The 18,817-nt window shown below is 37.8% G+C and overlaps 2 protein-coding genes across 2 annotated transcripts; one reads left to right on the forward strand and one right to left on the reverse strand.

Moving 5' to 3' along the window:
- Positions 1-3,881: 3,881 nt before the first annotated feature.
- On the reverse strand, positions 3,882-5,863 carry LOC140167341 (transcription intermediary factor 1-alpha-like). Its single transcript, XM_072190660.1, has one exon. It carries the CDS (start codon positions 5,852-5,854, stop codon positions 4,646-4,648), a length of 1,209 nt encoding a protein of 402 aa, XP_072046761.1. The 5' UTR covers positions 5,855-5,863; the 3' UTR covers positions 3,882-4,645.
- Positions 5,864-7,027: 1,164 nt separating this feature from the next.
- Positions 7,028-18,711, forward strand: LOC140168586 (uncharacterized). The gene is made up of 8 exons (XM_072191986.1): positions 7,028-7,293; positions 9,195-9,274; positions 11,399-11,538; positions 12,439-12,479; positions 13,984-14,160; positions 14,944-15,438; positions 17,391-17,504; positions 18,326-18,711. Exons 1-8 carry the CDS (start codon positions 7,266-7,268, stop codon positions 18,400-18,402), a joined length of 1,152 nt encoding a protein of 383 aa, XP_072048087.1. The 5' UTR covers positions 7,028-7,265; the 3' UTR covers positions 18,403-18,711.
- Positions 18,712-18,817: the final 106 nt, after the last annotated feature.

The following is an 18,817-nucleotide window of genomic DNA, read 5'->3' on the forward strand; positions in this document are numbered from 1 at the left end:
GCTATTTATCGCTAAAAGATAAATTGATATGCGCACTTGGCACATAATATTACATTATAAAATCATTCTCGCATCTATTTGGGTTGCCCGAAATTGCTTTTGACCAGAATGTTCCAGAGTCGGGTATTATTAGTTATTAGGTGAAGCGGAGGTATGGTACGGGAAATTATCGTGCGCGAAGTGTCATACTGGGTGAAGCCGAAGGCTGAACCCAGTATGACACTGAGCGCACGATAATTTCCCGTACCATACCGACGCTGAACCTAATAACGAATTTATCATACCACTAAGTCATTCTAAATTTGGAAATAATTACGTTTTTAAACATTTTAATTGCTGCTAAATAGGAAAACTTTGCAAAAAATAGATGACTGTTCCGCGTATTACAGATTGCGTGCATTTTACGCGCCCGGTTTACGCGAGTCGCCTTTATACGCGTACCTCGCCGTACACGCGTATCGGGCTTGCGAAGTACGCTCTTACTGACTAGATATAAAGCGTAAAATACGCACTCACTGACTAGATACGAAAATATATCAGGTTAGCGGTGTTCTTTGATATTTCCCTTAGTGGTATGATAATATTTTTTTCATTCTGCGTAAAATAAATCACATTTCATTTCATTTTCTGTTTTAAAACGGGTATCTGAGAATGTACTTATATACACGTACATTTAATCAATAGCTTTTCATACCTCTAATAAAACTGTATACATTAAACTGATAGCATTCTGATCATAATACGTAGGAATTTTATTAAGTCTGCGGTATAAACTCGGAAGTGTAAATGTACGAAAAATAATCCAAACTTGAATAACATGAATAAAGTAAAGAGTACACAATTATTTGTATTTATCATGTTTATCAGGCCAAATTAATAAATATAGAGGAGAGAAGAAATTAAGATGGTAGAGAAAGGAGAAGACTTAAACACAGAGGTTGTAAAACAATAGAGGAGAGAGATGTAGGGGGGGGGGGGGGGGGAGAGAGAGGGGGAGGGGAGAGCCGGGGGGGGAGAGAGGAGGGACTAATAAAAGGAAGAATAGTTTCATGCTATAAAGTATCGCAATGTATGTAATGCACAAAAAATTAGAAATATGAGGAAATAAAAAACCTGCAAGAAAATAAAAAGCTTTTAGAGAAAAGCATGTGCAAGAAACATTTTGCCTTAATATTATCTGAAACTAAGTCCAGTTCATAGTATACAAAATTTTACTCCGTGAATGCAGTGGACAAGATGAAACGGGCTTTGAAATTGGTTAATAAGCAATATTCATATAAAACGATATGCGAGTTCCCTAAAACCATTGTGTTTTGAAGCATTAAGTGTAGCTAGCAATATTGAATTTCTTCCTGAACAATAAAAAAAAACACCCACAGATTCTTCTTATCAAATAACCCTTTCAAAAATCTCTCAATTATTGTCACGTTTACTATAAATTTGAGGTTATATCAATCAATTCTAAATTTGATTGCAGGCGGCAATAGCGACTATTATTGAACTCCATTATCACGTTTGAAGCTCGTGAAGCTCATAATGCATAATTTCCTCATGCTGCCCAATGATTGGTGCAAGGACTTGCAGATTTGGTGGAGAGATAGTTATCTCCATACTCAGTTACAATATTACAGTATGTGAAAGAAAACTATAGTTTGATCAGCTCGTAATCGGCGGGCCTTATCACTACGCGGATGAATATCAATATATTTTATTGCGAGAATTGTTTTATAACATCTTGCCAAAAGCATCACAAATTGTCAATTCAAGTCCTAAACTTTGTCTAATTTCTTTCACAACTATTTAGGCTATAAGATCTTTATACCGAAATACATTTGGATTTGTACACAAGAACATTTGCAAATTATGCATTATGAACAATCCTGATGAATTTATTTACGGACGCTTTAAAAACGTTTTGATGTGTTTTCTTTCAACCCGAGATTTAAATGTTATTGGAGCACTTTAAATTTGGGACAAAAACATACGATGTCTATGAATAATTGAATATAGAATCACCGCAGTAAACACACCACATCATTACCTTACCGGCTGTGGTGTGATTAGCCTTCGATGGCGTATTATAAATGTGCACTAATATTAAAACATCGATTCCAGAAAATACAGCACTATTTTTGTGGGATTTCAAAAAACAACAACAGCAAACAAACATACAAACACAGCAACCCGGGACAACAACAAAAGCTAGTAAATGACCAAAACATTCAAATTCACCTTTTATACCCAGTTTGTCTAACGAGAGGATTATGACTGATTTAGTTTTCATTTAGCAAAACAGAATACATACATGTATTGAATGCTGGTTTAGTGCTGTATCTTGCTGGAATCAGGAGAAGTGTATGCCTTCATGACCTTAATGTTATCAATCTCACAAGAAACCGAATACATGAATGGTATACTCCAAGAAAATGTGTTTAGCAATTTAAACACATTCTTGCTATCACTTTGTACACATGTTTTTCATGTGTTTAGAGCCTAAATATTACGTGTCAAATTCCTAATATGTTTAATGGCTAAACATTATTCATCAATATCCTAAACATGTTAAGGTTGGTCTGAACCCTGGAATTATGGAAACTTTCGGGCCTCATAACTGCTAAATTGTTGGTGTAAAGTATATAAAAGTATAGTGCTGTATCTTGCTGGAATCAGGAATTGTTGGTGTAAAGTATATAAAAGTATACATATTTAGAGTGGCAAAGTTCATCTGTGAGGTGCTTCCTGCACTTTTTGACAACTATTTTCAATATAGTGCTACAATTCATAGTCATAATACAAGGCGTGTGAATAATTTCTATCCGCCTCGTGTTCGTTCTAATCTTGCTGCTAACTCGATCAAAGTGCATGGAGTTAACATTTGGAACTCCATTCCCATTTCCATCCAAAATGCCACATCCACAAGCTCCTTCAAACATCATTTTAAGAGCAATTTGCTTTCTAAACCGGTTTACCAGTAATTATTCTTTGACTCCTGTTCACATCTTTTTTTTTTTTTTTTTTTTTAAGGTCTTGTCCTGTCCTGTTTGTATTTGTATTTTCGTTTGTACTGTTTGCCGGCAACCCGCACCCACGAGCTTGCTCCCCGCGTGTTGCCCCACAACTTTATTTTAGGTTTTTTATTGATGCCCCTCTTAATCTTGTCTTAGGCCCTCTCTTGACCTGTCTCTTGCCTTTTAATAGGTTGTTTGTTCTTACGTGATCGCATTTGACTGTCATCAGTGGGCCTGTGATCGGATTCATTACTTTGCTTTGTATGTATTTGGTTTGAAAATTATGGCATTTGTCATTTATACTATGTATTTTTGAAGTTGTGAAATAAATGTTTCTTGAATTGAGAATTGAATTGAGGTCAAATTTGGGCCAAAATGCCATTTTTGGCCCAAAATCCCAAAAATAACTGGTTTTTTTATTAATTTTTAACAACTAGATAAAAATATCTAGGAGCCGTTTTTTCATTTTTTTGAATTTCGACCAACTTCGAGAAATTTGCACCAAAAATGGTCAAAAAATGCTGAATTTTTCAAAAAATCATAAAAAAGCCTGATTTTCGCTCAAATTTCAAATATTTTTGGTGAAGTTGGTCAAAATTCAAAAAATAAAAAATCTGCTCCTAGATATTTTTATCTAGTTTTTAAAAATTAATTTTAAAAAATTTGGCCCAAGAATTTTTTTGTTACGTTGCACGAAAAAGAAGTAGGCCAAAAACCGTTATTTAGCAGTTAAAGGCCCGAAAGTTTCCATAATTCCAGGGTTCAGACCAACCTTAAGTATTTAAACACGTTTACAAAATGATGACAAGATTGTGATTAGAAAAGTGTTTAACTGTTTTGAAGGGTAGTACACAAAACACACATTCAAGGTTATTACATGAAGTCCGGTTGAAATAGTTTGATTACGCTTCCGTCGCAGACAGCTAGTTCTTGTTCATCTTCTCTAAGAGCTATTCCCTGTGGTGACGTCACTTCCTTAGTGACAATTCCAAGGTAATTCCCTTTAAGCGAGTAACAAAAGACACCAGGTACCTTTCCTGTATTGGCAACAAATATCGCCTGATGGCCTTTATGAACGCAGACTCCAGTTGGTTGGAACTCGGTCACATCTATCGATAAAGGTTGGTGGAAGGCATATTCTCTACCAGCAAATGCATTCCCGTCAGTCGGTATGTTTATGTGTAAAAGAACACGTGATACTTCAGGACCAGCTCCAGTGCCCTTAACGCCACTATAGATCAAATGACCGTCAGGAGTCACAGCTATATGATCAGGAGAGCAGTTTTGACCTGTTCTGAAACTTAATAATTTGCCTCCTTTCTTAAACAGAAGGTCGATATACTCTGAAGTATGCCCAACAAACAACACACCCTTAGAATTGCTTGCTAGTCCCCGTAATGCATCACCGAAGCAGAGAGTGTCAATTTTCCTCTGAAAACTTGCATCTACGTCGTAAACTTTGATGAATCTTGATTCATCAGTAACATAGATGAATCCATCTTGACCGACTGCCACACCCCAAGGATTCGCTTCAGATCTTGTTAAGTAGTTCATGTAGTCCAGTGGGGAAGTAGCAGGACTCTCCTCCGAAATTCGAGTCGTAAAGTTTTTCTTTGCAATGCCGTCATTACCAAGGATCACCATGTCACCCCCCTGTTGTAGCCACTTTTACTATGTACAGCTACAATTAGGTCACCACACGTGTGATATGTTATACCTTTAGGATTCTTGAGTCCCCAAGAGTCCGACTGGATGATCTTAACTAACTTCCAGTGTTTGTAACCGCTAATAAAACCAAGGCCTTTGGTGAGATCTTTGTTGGGTATGAAGTCAACATCGCAAATAGATGGCCGGAGTGCTTTCGGTCTCAAGTCATTTAGTGTAGTCATCGCTTTACACAAAGGTGCGTACATTATTCCTAAATCCTTCCCCTTTTCCATCTGTATCACCTCACTGCTCATTTCTAAGGCGGCACAAACGCGCGATTTATGATTGTGTAAAGTTTCTTTATGGCTCTCAATCTTTAGTCTTCTTGAAGCTTGAAACTCTTGTGTTTTTTGCAAAAATTCAGTTTCAGCCAATTTTACAGTTTTCTTAAAGTGATCAAGTACTTGTTTGACATTAGTGTCCAATGCAACAATAAGTCTCTCATCTTCTGATATAGCTGCGTCTATAGCTTCGGCTATGTCTTCAGATTGCTGATGCAATGTTTCAAGATGGGTCTTTCTCTTTCGTAGAGCCTTGTCTATATCTATCTGTTTGTGATCAGGACCTGGATGTTCGATAACAACACAGTCCCGACATATCGGTTCCTCGCACGTTTCACAGTAGAATTTCAATACCTCTCCAACATGTTTCGGACACACGCGTTGTCTTTGAAAGGTAAATGATGCCCCAGAAAGTTCTCCTAGCAAGGACACATTATGCGCTTTAAACCTGCGCAGCCGTTTGTGACTTTGAAGACAAGTTTCGCACAAAAAGTCACCGCAATCGACACAATGACCAACAGCCTGATTATCGTCCTCGCAAGATGTACATGACATTTTCACATCCTCGTGTAAACTCTTCTCAATCGATTCCCGCTCCTTCAAGTTATCAACAAACACGTTGGTCTGCAGTTCTTTCACCCCACCTTCTGGTAACGGGTAGTCTTCATGACAATTTGGACACGAAATGGCTTTCGCGTATATTGGATTTTTTTCAGCAGCAGTTTCTGACCAATTTAACAGACATTTCAGGCAAAAGGTATGAAGACAAGGTAGTAGTTTGGGCTTGTCCACGACAGCAGAACAAATTCCACAGTGAATGAGAGTTGGTTCTGGATTGGCGGGTTCCGAATCAGTCATTTTATTTGAAAGTAGCTTTAAACAAATCTAAATTCACATGTACACAAACATTTCAGATTGGTACTGTTTCAATCCTGGTATCTTCAGTGTTAACTATTCGACGAAGAATTGTCACACATTTCCGAAGTATTCACCCCAGCATCATACAGTAGTTCGCTATTTGGACTGCACTTGACGCCATTGCACTGCATGAGCAAAGAGTCAAGATATCACACAATTAATGACATTTTCTGTCGATCTAGTTCCCAGGATCTGGTTGTTCATGATAATTTACTGTCCCGTGATCTAATACCACCCATACAAAGGTCGCCCATCGCCGATGACTTCCAACGTGTAGCTTTGAACATTGAACCCAGGCATATGCATAATCACGACAAATTCCTGCATTTTTAAATGTGCTAAGCTCATGTGCACGTAAAGTCTGAGTATGGATGTCCATTAAGGGCGCAGACCACAAAATAACCTTTTTACCCGCGTGTCAAGATATTTCACTTTTTTACGTCATCTCTGTATTAACCCAGCAAACACAAAACGTTTTCGACATCATTCGCAAAAGGTTGTATTTATAGGGGCTGTGCAAATTATGTGTACCAACGGGGTGGTGAATTCTAAAAATAGTCTGACAAAAGTCTTTGCCCCCTCCCTTTCGACGTACCAAAACAGCTTTCCCGCTTCCCCCTCCCCCGCCCTTTACACATTCCAAAATTGGGGAACCCTACAACTTAAATTGCCTAATCATGTGATGCGAGCGTTTTCCTAACATGTTTCTACAAAATTTGCGTAACATCGAAACGGTGAACAAAGTATCTATGCCAAAAAACGTCTGACCCCCTTCCGACGTACCAAACAAAGTATAGTATTTGGTCTGTTACTAACATAAGAAAACAAAATAACGTTGTAATCCAAATACAAACTTCGTCGTTGAATTAACGCCTAAGTATATGAAAACCTGAAACTAAATGCTTGCAATTTTACAAATTTCACAAATGTGAAATTTTATCAGCATTTAATTTACCTGAGTGGTAAGGTAGTCTACTCACGTGACATTAAGGCCGGCATTATGCCCGGGGCATTATGACCGGTAATGGCTATGACTCACTATAGAAATTGTATTGTTTACGCAACGGGTGTCACGTAATGCAAATAATATACTAGTAATAAAATCATATACTTTAAATATTAAAGTACGTCCGTGTGCTGAAGTTCATATACGAATAATTGTAGTCAACATGACAGTAAGACCACCTAATTGCTATTTAGTATAATAGCTGGGAACTGGGGCTGTGTAGAGGCCGTTGTCATGGTTTTAGACATTTAAAATTACTTTCGTCGTACAAGCTTGATATCAAATGTTGTTGGAGGTTGAATTATTTGGCTTTTTAATATTTCTAAAATATTTTACATCCGCAAAATGTGTTTCCGCATCGTTTTAGTGGCAGGTAAGCTTTATAATATACTATTTCGTATTTTACCAGCTGTGTAGCAAGCGACAAGTACATGAACTCAGTCGCGCGCGAACTCCAATTGCTGTAAGAGCTTGTAAGCGTTAAGGTTTCGACTTCATGCGAGCCTTATATTGTTCTGTTAGAACAATGGGTAAAAAACCGGTGAGTAAAACATTTTACCCAACAAGCACTCATAACTCTGTGCAGGTGACTTAGCCTAGGGGCAAATCCCCTTTATGCAGATCTCTGTTTAGATTAGTGTGCTACGAGGTCTCTGGACTTGGGGACTCTGGACTTTGGTCTGCTAATTTTATAAGGCGCTGTGATCTCTGTAGAGCGCCATATAAAGTATTTGTTACATGTAATAATAATAATAATAAGCCTGGTTTTGTGAGCTCTCAACGATTCCACTTTATCTGTCTGAATGCTCCTCTATCAGCCTTCTCCTTTCCTTTAGGAATGACAAATGATGCACGACACTGATGTGTTGCCTCTGGTTCTGCCACCGGACTATGTCTATTTGGAAAGTAGAACGTGGATTAGTTAGTACTCCTCTGCTCTCTCAGTCAGCCACTAGATCTTTACTTAGATAAATTCTTTGATTTTAGAGAATATGGTGATATTTGGTCTGTTAGCGGTTAGAGGGAACACTGTTAGCTTGTGTTCCTCATCCATCAGGAATATCAATATGCACTCATTGGCCTCCTTCAGGATGTTTCTAACGAAGCCGATTGCCACCATTTATAATGTGGTTGATTACGGTAGGCTAACTAATAATAAACTGGTCTGGAAACAATGTCTATTTGGTTTGGTTTGGTATTATTTATTTCTTCATCTCATATATATACAAATTTACTGAATGAATATGAAGCGACCCATTATTGTACGTGTTGACTCGCCAAGAGCGTGAGTGAGAGAGACTGAGAGTGAGACAGAGATTTCTCCCGCACCTGCCTTTTATTTCCGTCTCCCTATTCATAAACAAATTTCTTTATCCTAACAAAATCGATCGGGATGAATCGGCAATTTATCTGGATTTCTCAAACAAGAATAACCTACAAAAAAGTATGGATCCCATATTAACATTCTGCAATGTTACATGTTGGTTGGCTCTTCGCTCTTTGGAAGTAGCAGGACCGGCATTCTGCAAAAAGGTATTATTTAAATGACGTCCTTTGTTTGCTTCTACGACATATGGTGCCAGCTAGACCTGATGTAATTGCTAATAGTGTTTGTGCCAGTGCCAATTGTTCCCCCGGGGCTGCTCCTTCCGATTTGTAATGTCGGAGTAGCTGCAATATTGAGGATGTGCAACAGCGTGCCGATGACAGAGTCCTAGATTTGTCTTGTCCCATAGCTTCAGATTGGCAGGAGAGGGAAGTTGATCATCACAAAGACTAAAATGTTTAGGTCTTTTGGTAACAAATATGTATATTCAATACGAAAGGTCAACAATTTCAAATGATGCACGGCCTTTCCTCCTAGCTACCAATGGCTACATACACTTAAAGTACATACCATTTGATTTGTAAAGTTTACTTCGAGGACTGTTAAGGTGGTACTACACCCCATGATAGGTTTTGTGACTAATTTTGCACTTTTCTCTAAAAAATAACTACACACTGGTAACAAATGTTATGTATATTATAGGGACAAGGAATCCAATTACTTCACTGAAATTTCAGTGATTCAAAACAAGTGGTTCATTATGTATGTTAAGAAATGAGGTACATTCTAACGATACCTATCTAAATTATTTAATATCAGGATATTCCTTGTATTCAGAAGGCAATTTGATGTGTCTGATGTGCTCTCATGTCCCACAAAAATACTGTGCAAACGTAATATACAGGTCAATGAATATAATTAAACGATCTGTTTGATTCGATTTTCAGTTTTAATATTTGTTCCTGAGTGCTATGCTGATTTATATTGTGAAGAAGACTGGGTTGGATACGCTGACTTCTGTTATAAGGTGATTATGTTCGTACCTTACTAAGTACACCGTGAAAAGTATTGAGCGACAAGTATTCCTGATATGCTTCAATCATAATGTTCAATCATGTCAATTATGTAGACGAATGGTGTTGGTTGAAGGTAGAAACTGACTAAACTGGAGTTAAACAACATTCAATTTTTTTGGGAACTGTTTGTTTTGCTAAAAAGTTAGTGTTAAATAATGTTTCAATTGTTTCAACTTTAACTTGGGTGAGCGTCCAAGGCATGTGCAACAAATCCCGCAACAAATACGCAAGAACCTGTGCATTACATTATTTTACAAATTTTCGGGCATATAGTCCTTCATCAGGTGATAGTAGTAGTAGTGTTGTGAAGTCAATATTTTGTGCGTGTTTCTGTTCTACTTTTACATACTGCAGTTACTGTCCGTTTTCCTATACACAATACACAGTGCTCTCACCATTGACGCGTGACCTCTACAAATGATGTATGTTGGAAGAATGGACACTTGCCTAGTTAACATCACTGTGTGAAAAATAACCAGCCAATATTTAATTTATTCTCCAAACTTCTAGCAAATATGTTTCTCTAACATGACCTAAAATTACAGCTAGGTTAGATGTTCAGAAATGGTCGCACTTTTGTAAAATATGAGTGAGGGCAAAGCATAGCTAGCTCATAGCTAGCCAACTCCCCGTGTTAATTGAATGGAGATTTGACCGAAAATATTGAGCTATATTGGTAACGGACCGCTCCGTTCTGAAGGATGCCACAAACAAAAAACGGTACAAGCTACATTTAAACTATTCTAAATAGGTTCTAGAAAATATAGTTTTGTAACATGTCCTAAATTTTTAGCTAATTTAGATGTTTGGAGAGGGTCGCACTTTTGTGTTTTAGGAAGGATATGTAAACGACAGATAACACCAAAAATATGAAGAAATTATTTCCAAACCGTGTTAAGTCAACAATCATTATGTTGCTCATTTTGAAGAATGCTGGTTAACAAAAAGCAAGTCATTGTCTCATTTCGTGAACAAAGGTACACATACCATTGTTTCCTTTCGTTTCCTTTATAATCGGTTACCCAACTGAAGCTATAATACCAGCTTTATTGCGATATCGCACATGTAAAACAGACACTTGTGCACAACCAGAGAAGATCTGATTTAATCAGTTGAGCTGCTTCAATGAGTGTTATCTTGGTTTAATAGCTTTTAATGGGGTTTAAGTCATGCAAAGGTCGAGACGAATTCTACTGTAGACATGACTGCACCATGACAAATACCGACGCAGTTTGTTCAAAACAATGTGTATATGATATAAACACATAAAAATAATAACTACCCCCTTAATGAATGACCAGTATTCCATAACGGGTTATCATATCTTATAACACCTCATTTGTTGTATTGGTCCCAATGTTGATGTCGCAGCGTATATTACAATGAAATTTACCCAAGATTTGAAAGTTGCAGCGAAATCGTATTGCCTTGTATTCAGTATCCATGGAAGAAAATGTGTCATTGAGTTATTCTTCTTGTTTTGTGCATGGAGGAAATCAAAACATGTGATAATAAAAATTGTCATTATTTACATCAGTGATCATTATTTACTTAATCCCATAATGAAAACATAACAAGAAGTGGAAGACCGATGGTTACATCTCTTGGTAACACCTGCCATCAGGAAATGTTGAATCCTACTCAATAATGAATACTCTCTGATCTGTACTCGATCAGCAAGGGCATGCAATTTATTTAAATGAAGCGCCTAAAGTCGGCCTTAAGTCAGGTGGGCAACACAGAAGTGTACATCGACAGCTAAACTTCGCTTTATAGGCTTCACACCCGCACAAACACACCCCTGCCAATATTTGGGATACGTGAGAAGTGAGAACTATGGTATCCCTTTCTCCAGTCGGATAAACCGTTAATAATTATGCTGTCAGGTCAGTAACCAATTTAATGGCCGAAGCCCTTTGACCGAAAAAATGGTACCACTTTTATGAACAGCCTGTAGGCAAATCAAAACGGCATAAAAGGAACAATGCGTTACGTAATCTATTGTTTATATAATCTCCTTGAGGGCGACACACAAACTAAATAAATGTCGTGACTCCTTGTTTAATATATTACAGGTAACAACAAAGGAGGAGGAGCACAAACCCTGGCCAAGTGCTCGCCAAGCATGCATAGAGTATGGTCACAGTGGGGATTTGGCAAGCTTCCAAAGCGAGCAAGTGTACATCGATGTAATGTCACAACTACCAATTGAAAAGTGAGTGAGGTTTTCAACAAGATGCTTGTGTTTTTAGAATACTGGTTTTGGGTTTGAATTCCGGGTTTATGTGTTAGTAGTTTGAGGTAAAAAAGCTGGACATTTTGCCTTTGGAACCGAGGACTATCCCGTGGGGCGTAACCGCAAGGGATATCCCGTATATACATGATATACAACCCGGATATATATACAACTGGTGCAAAGTTATTAACCTAATAGCTCCTAATTCATAACCATTACTAGGGTATATTACATTATGAGGCAACCAACGGCGCCGATTCGACCCCAAACAGCTCCACATTATAGACCTGGGTGGAGTGGTACAAGCGATATAAAGTGAGATAAAGTACATAACACATTTTCCCTGACGAGCTTCGAACCCAGAACCTTGGGATCATGAATCGGACGCCCTAACAGTTAGGTCACCGTGCTCGACATCAGAGTGACAGAATCCTTTCGACAGTGAGCCTCCAGTGTGACCTGGACGGACTCCATCTAAACATACATACCCAGAACTAGCCGACTATGGAATTCCCTTCCAGCAGCAGCATGTCTTCAAGTCAGCAGTGATAGAATTCCTTTTGGATCAGATTTTTAATCTTAACCGATCATCCAGGCCCTTATAATATGGGTGGATGACACACCCAGTTAGGGGCTGTTTTTCAGTAGGGCTTAGTATATGTATTCTGGTTCCCAAGACAACCAGGAAATCATGTTTTTATTTGTATTTTTTTTACTCCTCCTAAAGTAAAACAAATCAGTCGTGCGGTTCTACTTGGACATATCATGTTGGAAGGGCAAATATACAAATGCTACATATCAATAATAATGCTCCGCAAATAAAATTTTGAAATCCTATACTAATATTGCTTGCGTTTCTCCTTTTAACCTGTTTTGCAGTCAGCATATCTGGCTTGGTTTCAATGACATCAGAGGAGGCAGTAAGTATTTCCTATTAGGAAGACCTTTCTTTACCATAACTTCCTCTTTAATAAACAGATTATTAAAGCGGTACTGCTATTCATATCATAAGTATTTATTTATTTATTGAAATAATGTTAAGAAAACAATTCAAAATACTATTATTGTTGTAATCTTAAACCCCATTAAAAGCTATTAACCCAAGATAACACTCATTGAAAACAGCTCAACTGATTAAATCATATCTTCTCTGGTTAAATACACAAACATAATTATGTTTCTGCTTCACACGTACAATGGAGCAATGGCTGGGATTATACTTTCAGTTGGGTTAACGATTATAAAGCGAAGCGCTAGAGAACAATTCTGTGTGGTCTTTGTTTACGAAATGAGACAATACGTGCTTATTGTTAACCAGCGTTCTTGAAAATGAGAAAAATGGTGGTTTGCAGACTTAACACGGTTTGGAAATAATTTCTTCATATTTTTGGTGTTATCTGTCGTTTACATATCCTTCCTAAAACACCAAAGTACGCATATTTCCAAACATCTAAATTAGCTACAAATTTAGGACATGTTACAAAACTATATTGTCTAGAATTTTAGAAACGTACTTTTAATATTGGCCGCTTATTTTTCACACAGCGACGTTAACTAGGCAATGTACTATTACCTATAACATTAACTAAAACACCAAAGTACGCATATTTCCAAACATCTAAATTAGCTAAAAATTTAGGACATGTTACAAAACTATATTTTCTAGAACTTTAGAAGAGTACTTTTAATATTGGCCGGTTATTTTTCACACAGCGACGTTAACTAGGCATATCCCCATACTTTTAACGTAGGCTATTTGTAGAGGTCACGCGTCAATGGGAAAGAGCACTGTGTATTGTGTATAGGAAAACGGACAGTAACTGCAGTATGATCATTATTATCACACTTTCATTTTTAATGATATTCAGGGCCGGATTCACTTTTTTTTGGGGGGGGAGGCCAAAATTTGAAGGCCCCAAACAACCATGAGGAAGGCATCAGCACTCAAGTGCCCAAGTATTGGCTTACGTATAATAAGATCGACAGTTCATGATGGCAGAAGCATTAAAATGTAGAAGTGAACAGACATATTTTGTTCCTAATTTACTAGGACAGTTGGCAAAAGGCGAGCAAAAATTAACAATTTAGTTTTTGCTCAAAATGAAGGTGAATTTTGCTATTTGAAGAGTTTTTGAAGAGAATTTTACCCAAAATATGGACTAAAAGGAGGATGAACAGAGCAATTTGGTGCCTCCAAATTTTTGGGGCTCTGGGCCCAGGCCCATATGACCCAATGGTAAATCCAACCCTGATGATAATTATAGGGCCCAACGGTACGATTGAAGTCCCCAATAAAGATTCGTCAGAGGATTATGACTTCAAACAGATTGAATAACGAATATTTGTTGAAAAAAATTGATATCGAATAAATATTCTGAACCAGGCACAACATTAAACTTGTGATGGTGTTCTATCATTTCCTAGATATGACTTGGAGTGACGACAGGGCAGTCGCTTTTACAAAGTGGAGTACCGGGCAACCGGATAATCATATTGTGCTCGGAGAAGACGGAGAGTCATGTACTGAAATATTCCCAAATTCAACATGGAACGACAATAAATGCGGAACGAAAATAGCATACATGTGCCAAAAATATAAAGGTAGGGACTGGATTAGTATTGAATTTTAGATATTGTGAAAAAGCTTAAACGTGTATTGTACGCGTACGAAGGCTGAAAATAAGGAAGACGTTTCAGAAACACTTCCGATCGACCGCTACATCCGTTTGATATATCGAACACAAAACGTTAGCATGCATAGCTTCAAATCGCGGCGAGTTGAACCAAATCGCCCGAAAACTTTGCACAATCGCGTTTGAATTGTCTCGCGATCAATAGGGAGTTTTCGATTTCCACGACGGATGGTTCTGCAACGGTAAAACACCAAATGTTGTCGTCGTCGCCACGACGGTTGTCGGACTCTTTGCGTGTTGTAGAATTTGGAAGACGACGGCAACTTTGGTGTTTTAACAACGCAGAACAATCTGGCGTGGAGATCGAAAAATCCCTATTGCGAAACTCTACGACTGCTAATACATGTTATAAGATTGTGTGGGTTTGTGTATATTATGTACTTGCAAAGCCATAGGTATCATGACGTTTGTCTTACTTACATGTGCAATGCTAGCTTATTTTTATGCAGTGTGTTGGTATAGGTTTAAATCTTGTTCTTATTGGTTAAATATATGTGCATAGTTCTTAACCAGTGTATTTCATATATTTGCTTTCCATGTATAAATTTGTATCATGTGTTATTATCATGTTTATTGTAAAGCGCTTTGAGATATTATATTGTACTGCGCTATATAAGAAATAAATTATTATTATTAATTATCATTCTAGAATGATATAATTTAAATAATTTTTCATTCATATTTTCTTTAGGGTATGGAGAACCGCAACTGCCTAAAACAATGTGTTTGGCTAACTCCTCTTTAACACCAATACGTCTCAATAATTCAGGAAATGATATCATCAAACTCGAGTCCCCCAATTATCCATATTTCTATCCACTTGATCAGCTTTGCTTGTGGACCATCGAGGCTGAGGATGGCCACCGACAGCAGATTGAATTCGAAACGTTTAGCTTGATTGGAGACATTGAAGCTCTCTCAATTGGAAACGGTAACGATCCTGATAATGCAGATTCGGTTATTGTCGAAAGAGGCCGAATGATGAGCTTGCATGTACTTAATTCTAATGGCAACAAAGTTTGGATGCGCTGGATAACAAATGATACTATATTGTCATCAAATCGATCGTACGAATACTGGGTTTGGAAAAACAAAAACGATGTTCTTCTAGGATTGTCACCGAACACGGGCATTTCAAATTCGTCGGATTTTGGCTTCAGGCTGAGAGTTAAGTCCTTCAACAAAGGTAAGAAAATAACTCAACTTTAGCAACATCAATTATTATTCACTCCCATTCACCATCCGTCTTGCTCGTTTTTGCTGGTGTTTTTTAAAGACAAATCGACATGCCTGTTCATCAAACATTTCATCAGTAATACGACGATCTAGCTACTGCACCACCTCTGCCAATCCTCCTACTCTCATCCCCAGGGTGTGTTATTTCTTGCAGTAGCTGATCGTATTCGGGACTAAAAGAAAAAGTTCCTTCATCATGGTTGATAACGTTTGTTCGAAGCGCTTACATTTATTTCGCTGCTACGCTAGGATATTTCATCAGACTATGCAGCTGCCAACATAAGTTGAAAACTGCTAGGAACATGTTGTTTTGAATTAAAAAAATGATCCCCCCTGACTCTGCTGGATCGGGAACGAGCTATTGCATTTGGTTAGAGCAGAGATCTTAAATAATTATACAGTCAGTGGTTAGAATTACCACATCCTTGAAATTACCGATTTCTTCCACATGTTCTGACCAATCTTGTAACACCTTTAAGTGAAAGCCCCACTTTTTGTTCCAGTTCCTTGGGAGAATTAGTCAAGGTTAAAATTTATCCATGTAAATGTTGTTCTGTCTGTCATTAAAGTAACAGATGTATTGTTAGTTCTTCTGTGGAGAACTGGCCAAATGGGGGTTCCTGTTTAATGATTGCTAACTGTAAGTGCCGTAGACAGTGCAGCCAGCGACGTGCATAGGTAGGGAATGTTGTGTAGTTTGGTGCGCTAGGCTATCGGTCGGAAGGTTGTAAGATCATGAGATCTTTCTCCTCTGTCCCACTCATTGTGGCCCTATTAGTATGCAGACGCTACAGTCGGTGCATGGCTTGCCGTGATTCGGAGAGTCACGTAAAATCCCGTGTACCTGTAAACTGTCCCACAGTCTCGGTTCCATCTCTGGGTAAATACTTCCTAAAACCACCTCCCCCTTCACTCCACAGAATAATACCATGACACCACTAAGCCATAACTGCCAGCAACGAAGTTATAGCGCTCCTGGAGCACTGTGTGTTGCCGAAAACTCAATTAATCTACAGACCAACTTGTTGATTTTTTTTATAATATCTCTCCTAATCCGAGACTGTTACATTTTGAATATAAAAGTTCCTTCCAAATAATTATCAAGCTATGTAACGTGACTGTGGCGTCAATTATGATAGCTTCGCCCTATTGTCAATTCAAATATGGTAGGCACATGCGAGCGCGTTGGTTATGATCAATAGACTATCAATGAAAACCACTTCAAATATCGCCTTGCTTGCTGAGATCTACATTGATAGGCTAAGTAGCCGCTTACACAAACGGCAAGACAGTGAAACCACGGACGTAATATATAGAAAACTCGTCTGACCCAGGATCGGTAAAAGTGAATTCCCACAAAATGCTGGGAAGTGGAAGGAAATTGTCTACAGATTGGGAGGGTCCATGTATCGGGTTTATTTAATGTTATATAATCTACATTACCAGTCGTTCCCCATGGACCCGTGGGAGGGTCTAGTGCACCAGACGACCAATAACTGGACATGTAAAAGTTGCCGGCCTTTTCGTAAGGAGTAGGGGATCAGTCCGGGCCTGTTGTCACACTCTGTATTGAGGTCAACTTGCGCTGTCCTTGCGCTTGGGAGATTGGCAGTATATTGACACTTGGCGCGCTTTGAGGGACGCAACCATCCAGAAAGCGTGAATAAATGCCATTTATTATTATTTTATTTTTATTATTATTATTATTATTATTTTTATTATTATTATTATTATTATTATTATTATTATTATTATTATTATTATTATTATTATTATTATTTATTGTATTATTTTTGTTCATTTTGTTCCTATTTATACCGCAAACTGTAGGCTAATATGTTTGTGAAAACATAAATAAATTTAGTGGATATGTATCAAAATAATTTTTTCCCGATTTTATAGACAAACCAGATTGTCCAAAGGACGACTTTGCCTGCGATAATGGCAATTGTGTGTACACATTCGGCGTGTGTAATGGGATTAATGATTGCCTGGACAACTCGGATGAACAGTCTTGTGAGTACATAGTAAAGGATGGAATTACTCCACTAGATTTTAATTTAGATTGCTATGAGCAAGAATAATGAATAATGCTGGTGTATAATTATTGCTGATTTCATCCGCGATTTGCTCCGAACGAAAACATCTTCGTGTTTGAAATGGGCGGGAAAGCGTCATCAATGACGGTTTCCGTTGTATTATGGAATATTAAAGCTTATGGTGTTTTCTTAGGAATTATCTGCATTTGGAGAACTTTTTTACACTCAAACTGCTCAATAAGCATTGCGATATAGCTAAGCCATCAAAATATGACGCTATATGCGACCTTTGAGCGCTCGATGATTAAAAAACAAGTAAATATCTTCAAATATGCATGTATCATGCAAGTAAAAATACCCTCTCTTAGCATTGCTTTTTTATAATCATGTCAACAATTTGATGGTAGCCTCTTTTTTTGACTATTTCGGAGCATATTTTACCGTCTCGGCGGTTTGTAGCCCAATTCGTCACATGATCAACGATATGCCGTCGACACCCATTTCTGTTTTGAACGTCTGACGCCCTCTACAAATTATTTTGACGGGTTTCGTCGTGTGCCAAACCTGGTAGCAGAAAGCTGCGCTGTCTACTATGTCTATAAATGTGCTAAAACCAAGTTTCACTAAAAAGCGAATACAAAGATCTTAATTAGTTTTTGCAGAACAAAATATAATAAGTTTTTTATTTCGTTGTCAAACTATCACAAATCGTTTAAGAAATATGCAGCATAATGATGTTTTATTTGTTATTTTGTTTCTTTCTCTATGCGTGTCTGGTATGGTGGATGATGTGATTAGGTAACGACGCAGCAGCTATTGTCTTGAAGACCACAACCATCAGTCTTGCACTATTGATGTACAATGTATTATTGTAATAAAACACAGAAATCATCACTAAACGTTATGGCAATTTGATTTTGGATCAAGTACACGTACCTTAAAACCAATACTTTGATGAAAGACTGACACCGTTGCAATTCTTGCCTTGGAATTTGAATTTCTGGATCACTCTTGGCTAACAGCATATTACTTCTGAATTTGACTGCGGAGAACATGGAAAAATACCCATACTATCTCACGGAGCGACGTGTAAAGCGAATTCTCTCAAAAGGAAGGTGTACTGGACCGTAGTTTGGTGAATTCCAAACGTATCAAAGAAGAGGGATATCCTATATTTACCACAGGATGCATTTAGAACTTTTTATCTACCTATCCTATATAACTACCGCAGGATGCAGATAGAACATTTTATTTACCCAATTTTTTCTGGGAAATGTTTTGTAAGACATT

This window comes from Amphiura filiformis, chromosome 13 (genome assembly GCF_039555335.1).
Source record: "Amphiura filiformis chromosome 13, Afil_fr2py, whole genome shotgun sequence".
Classification (NCBI taxonomy): Eukaryota; Metazoa; Echinodermata; class Ophiuroidea; order Amphilepidida; family Amphiuridae; genus Amphiura; species Amphiura filiformis.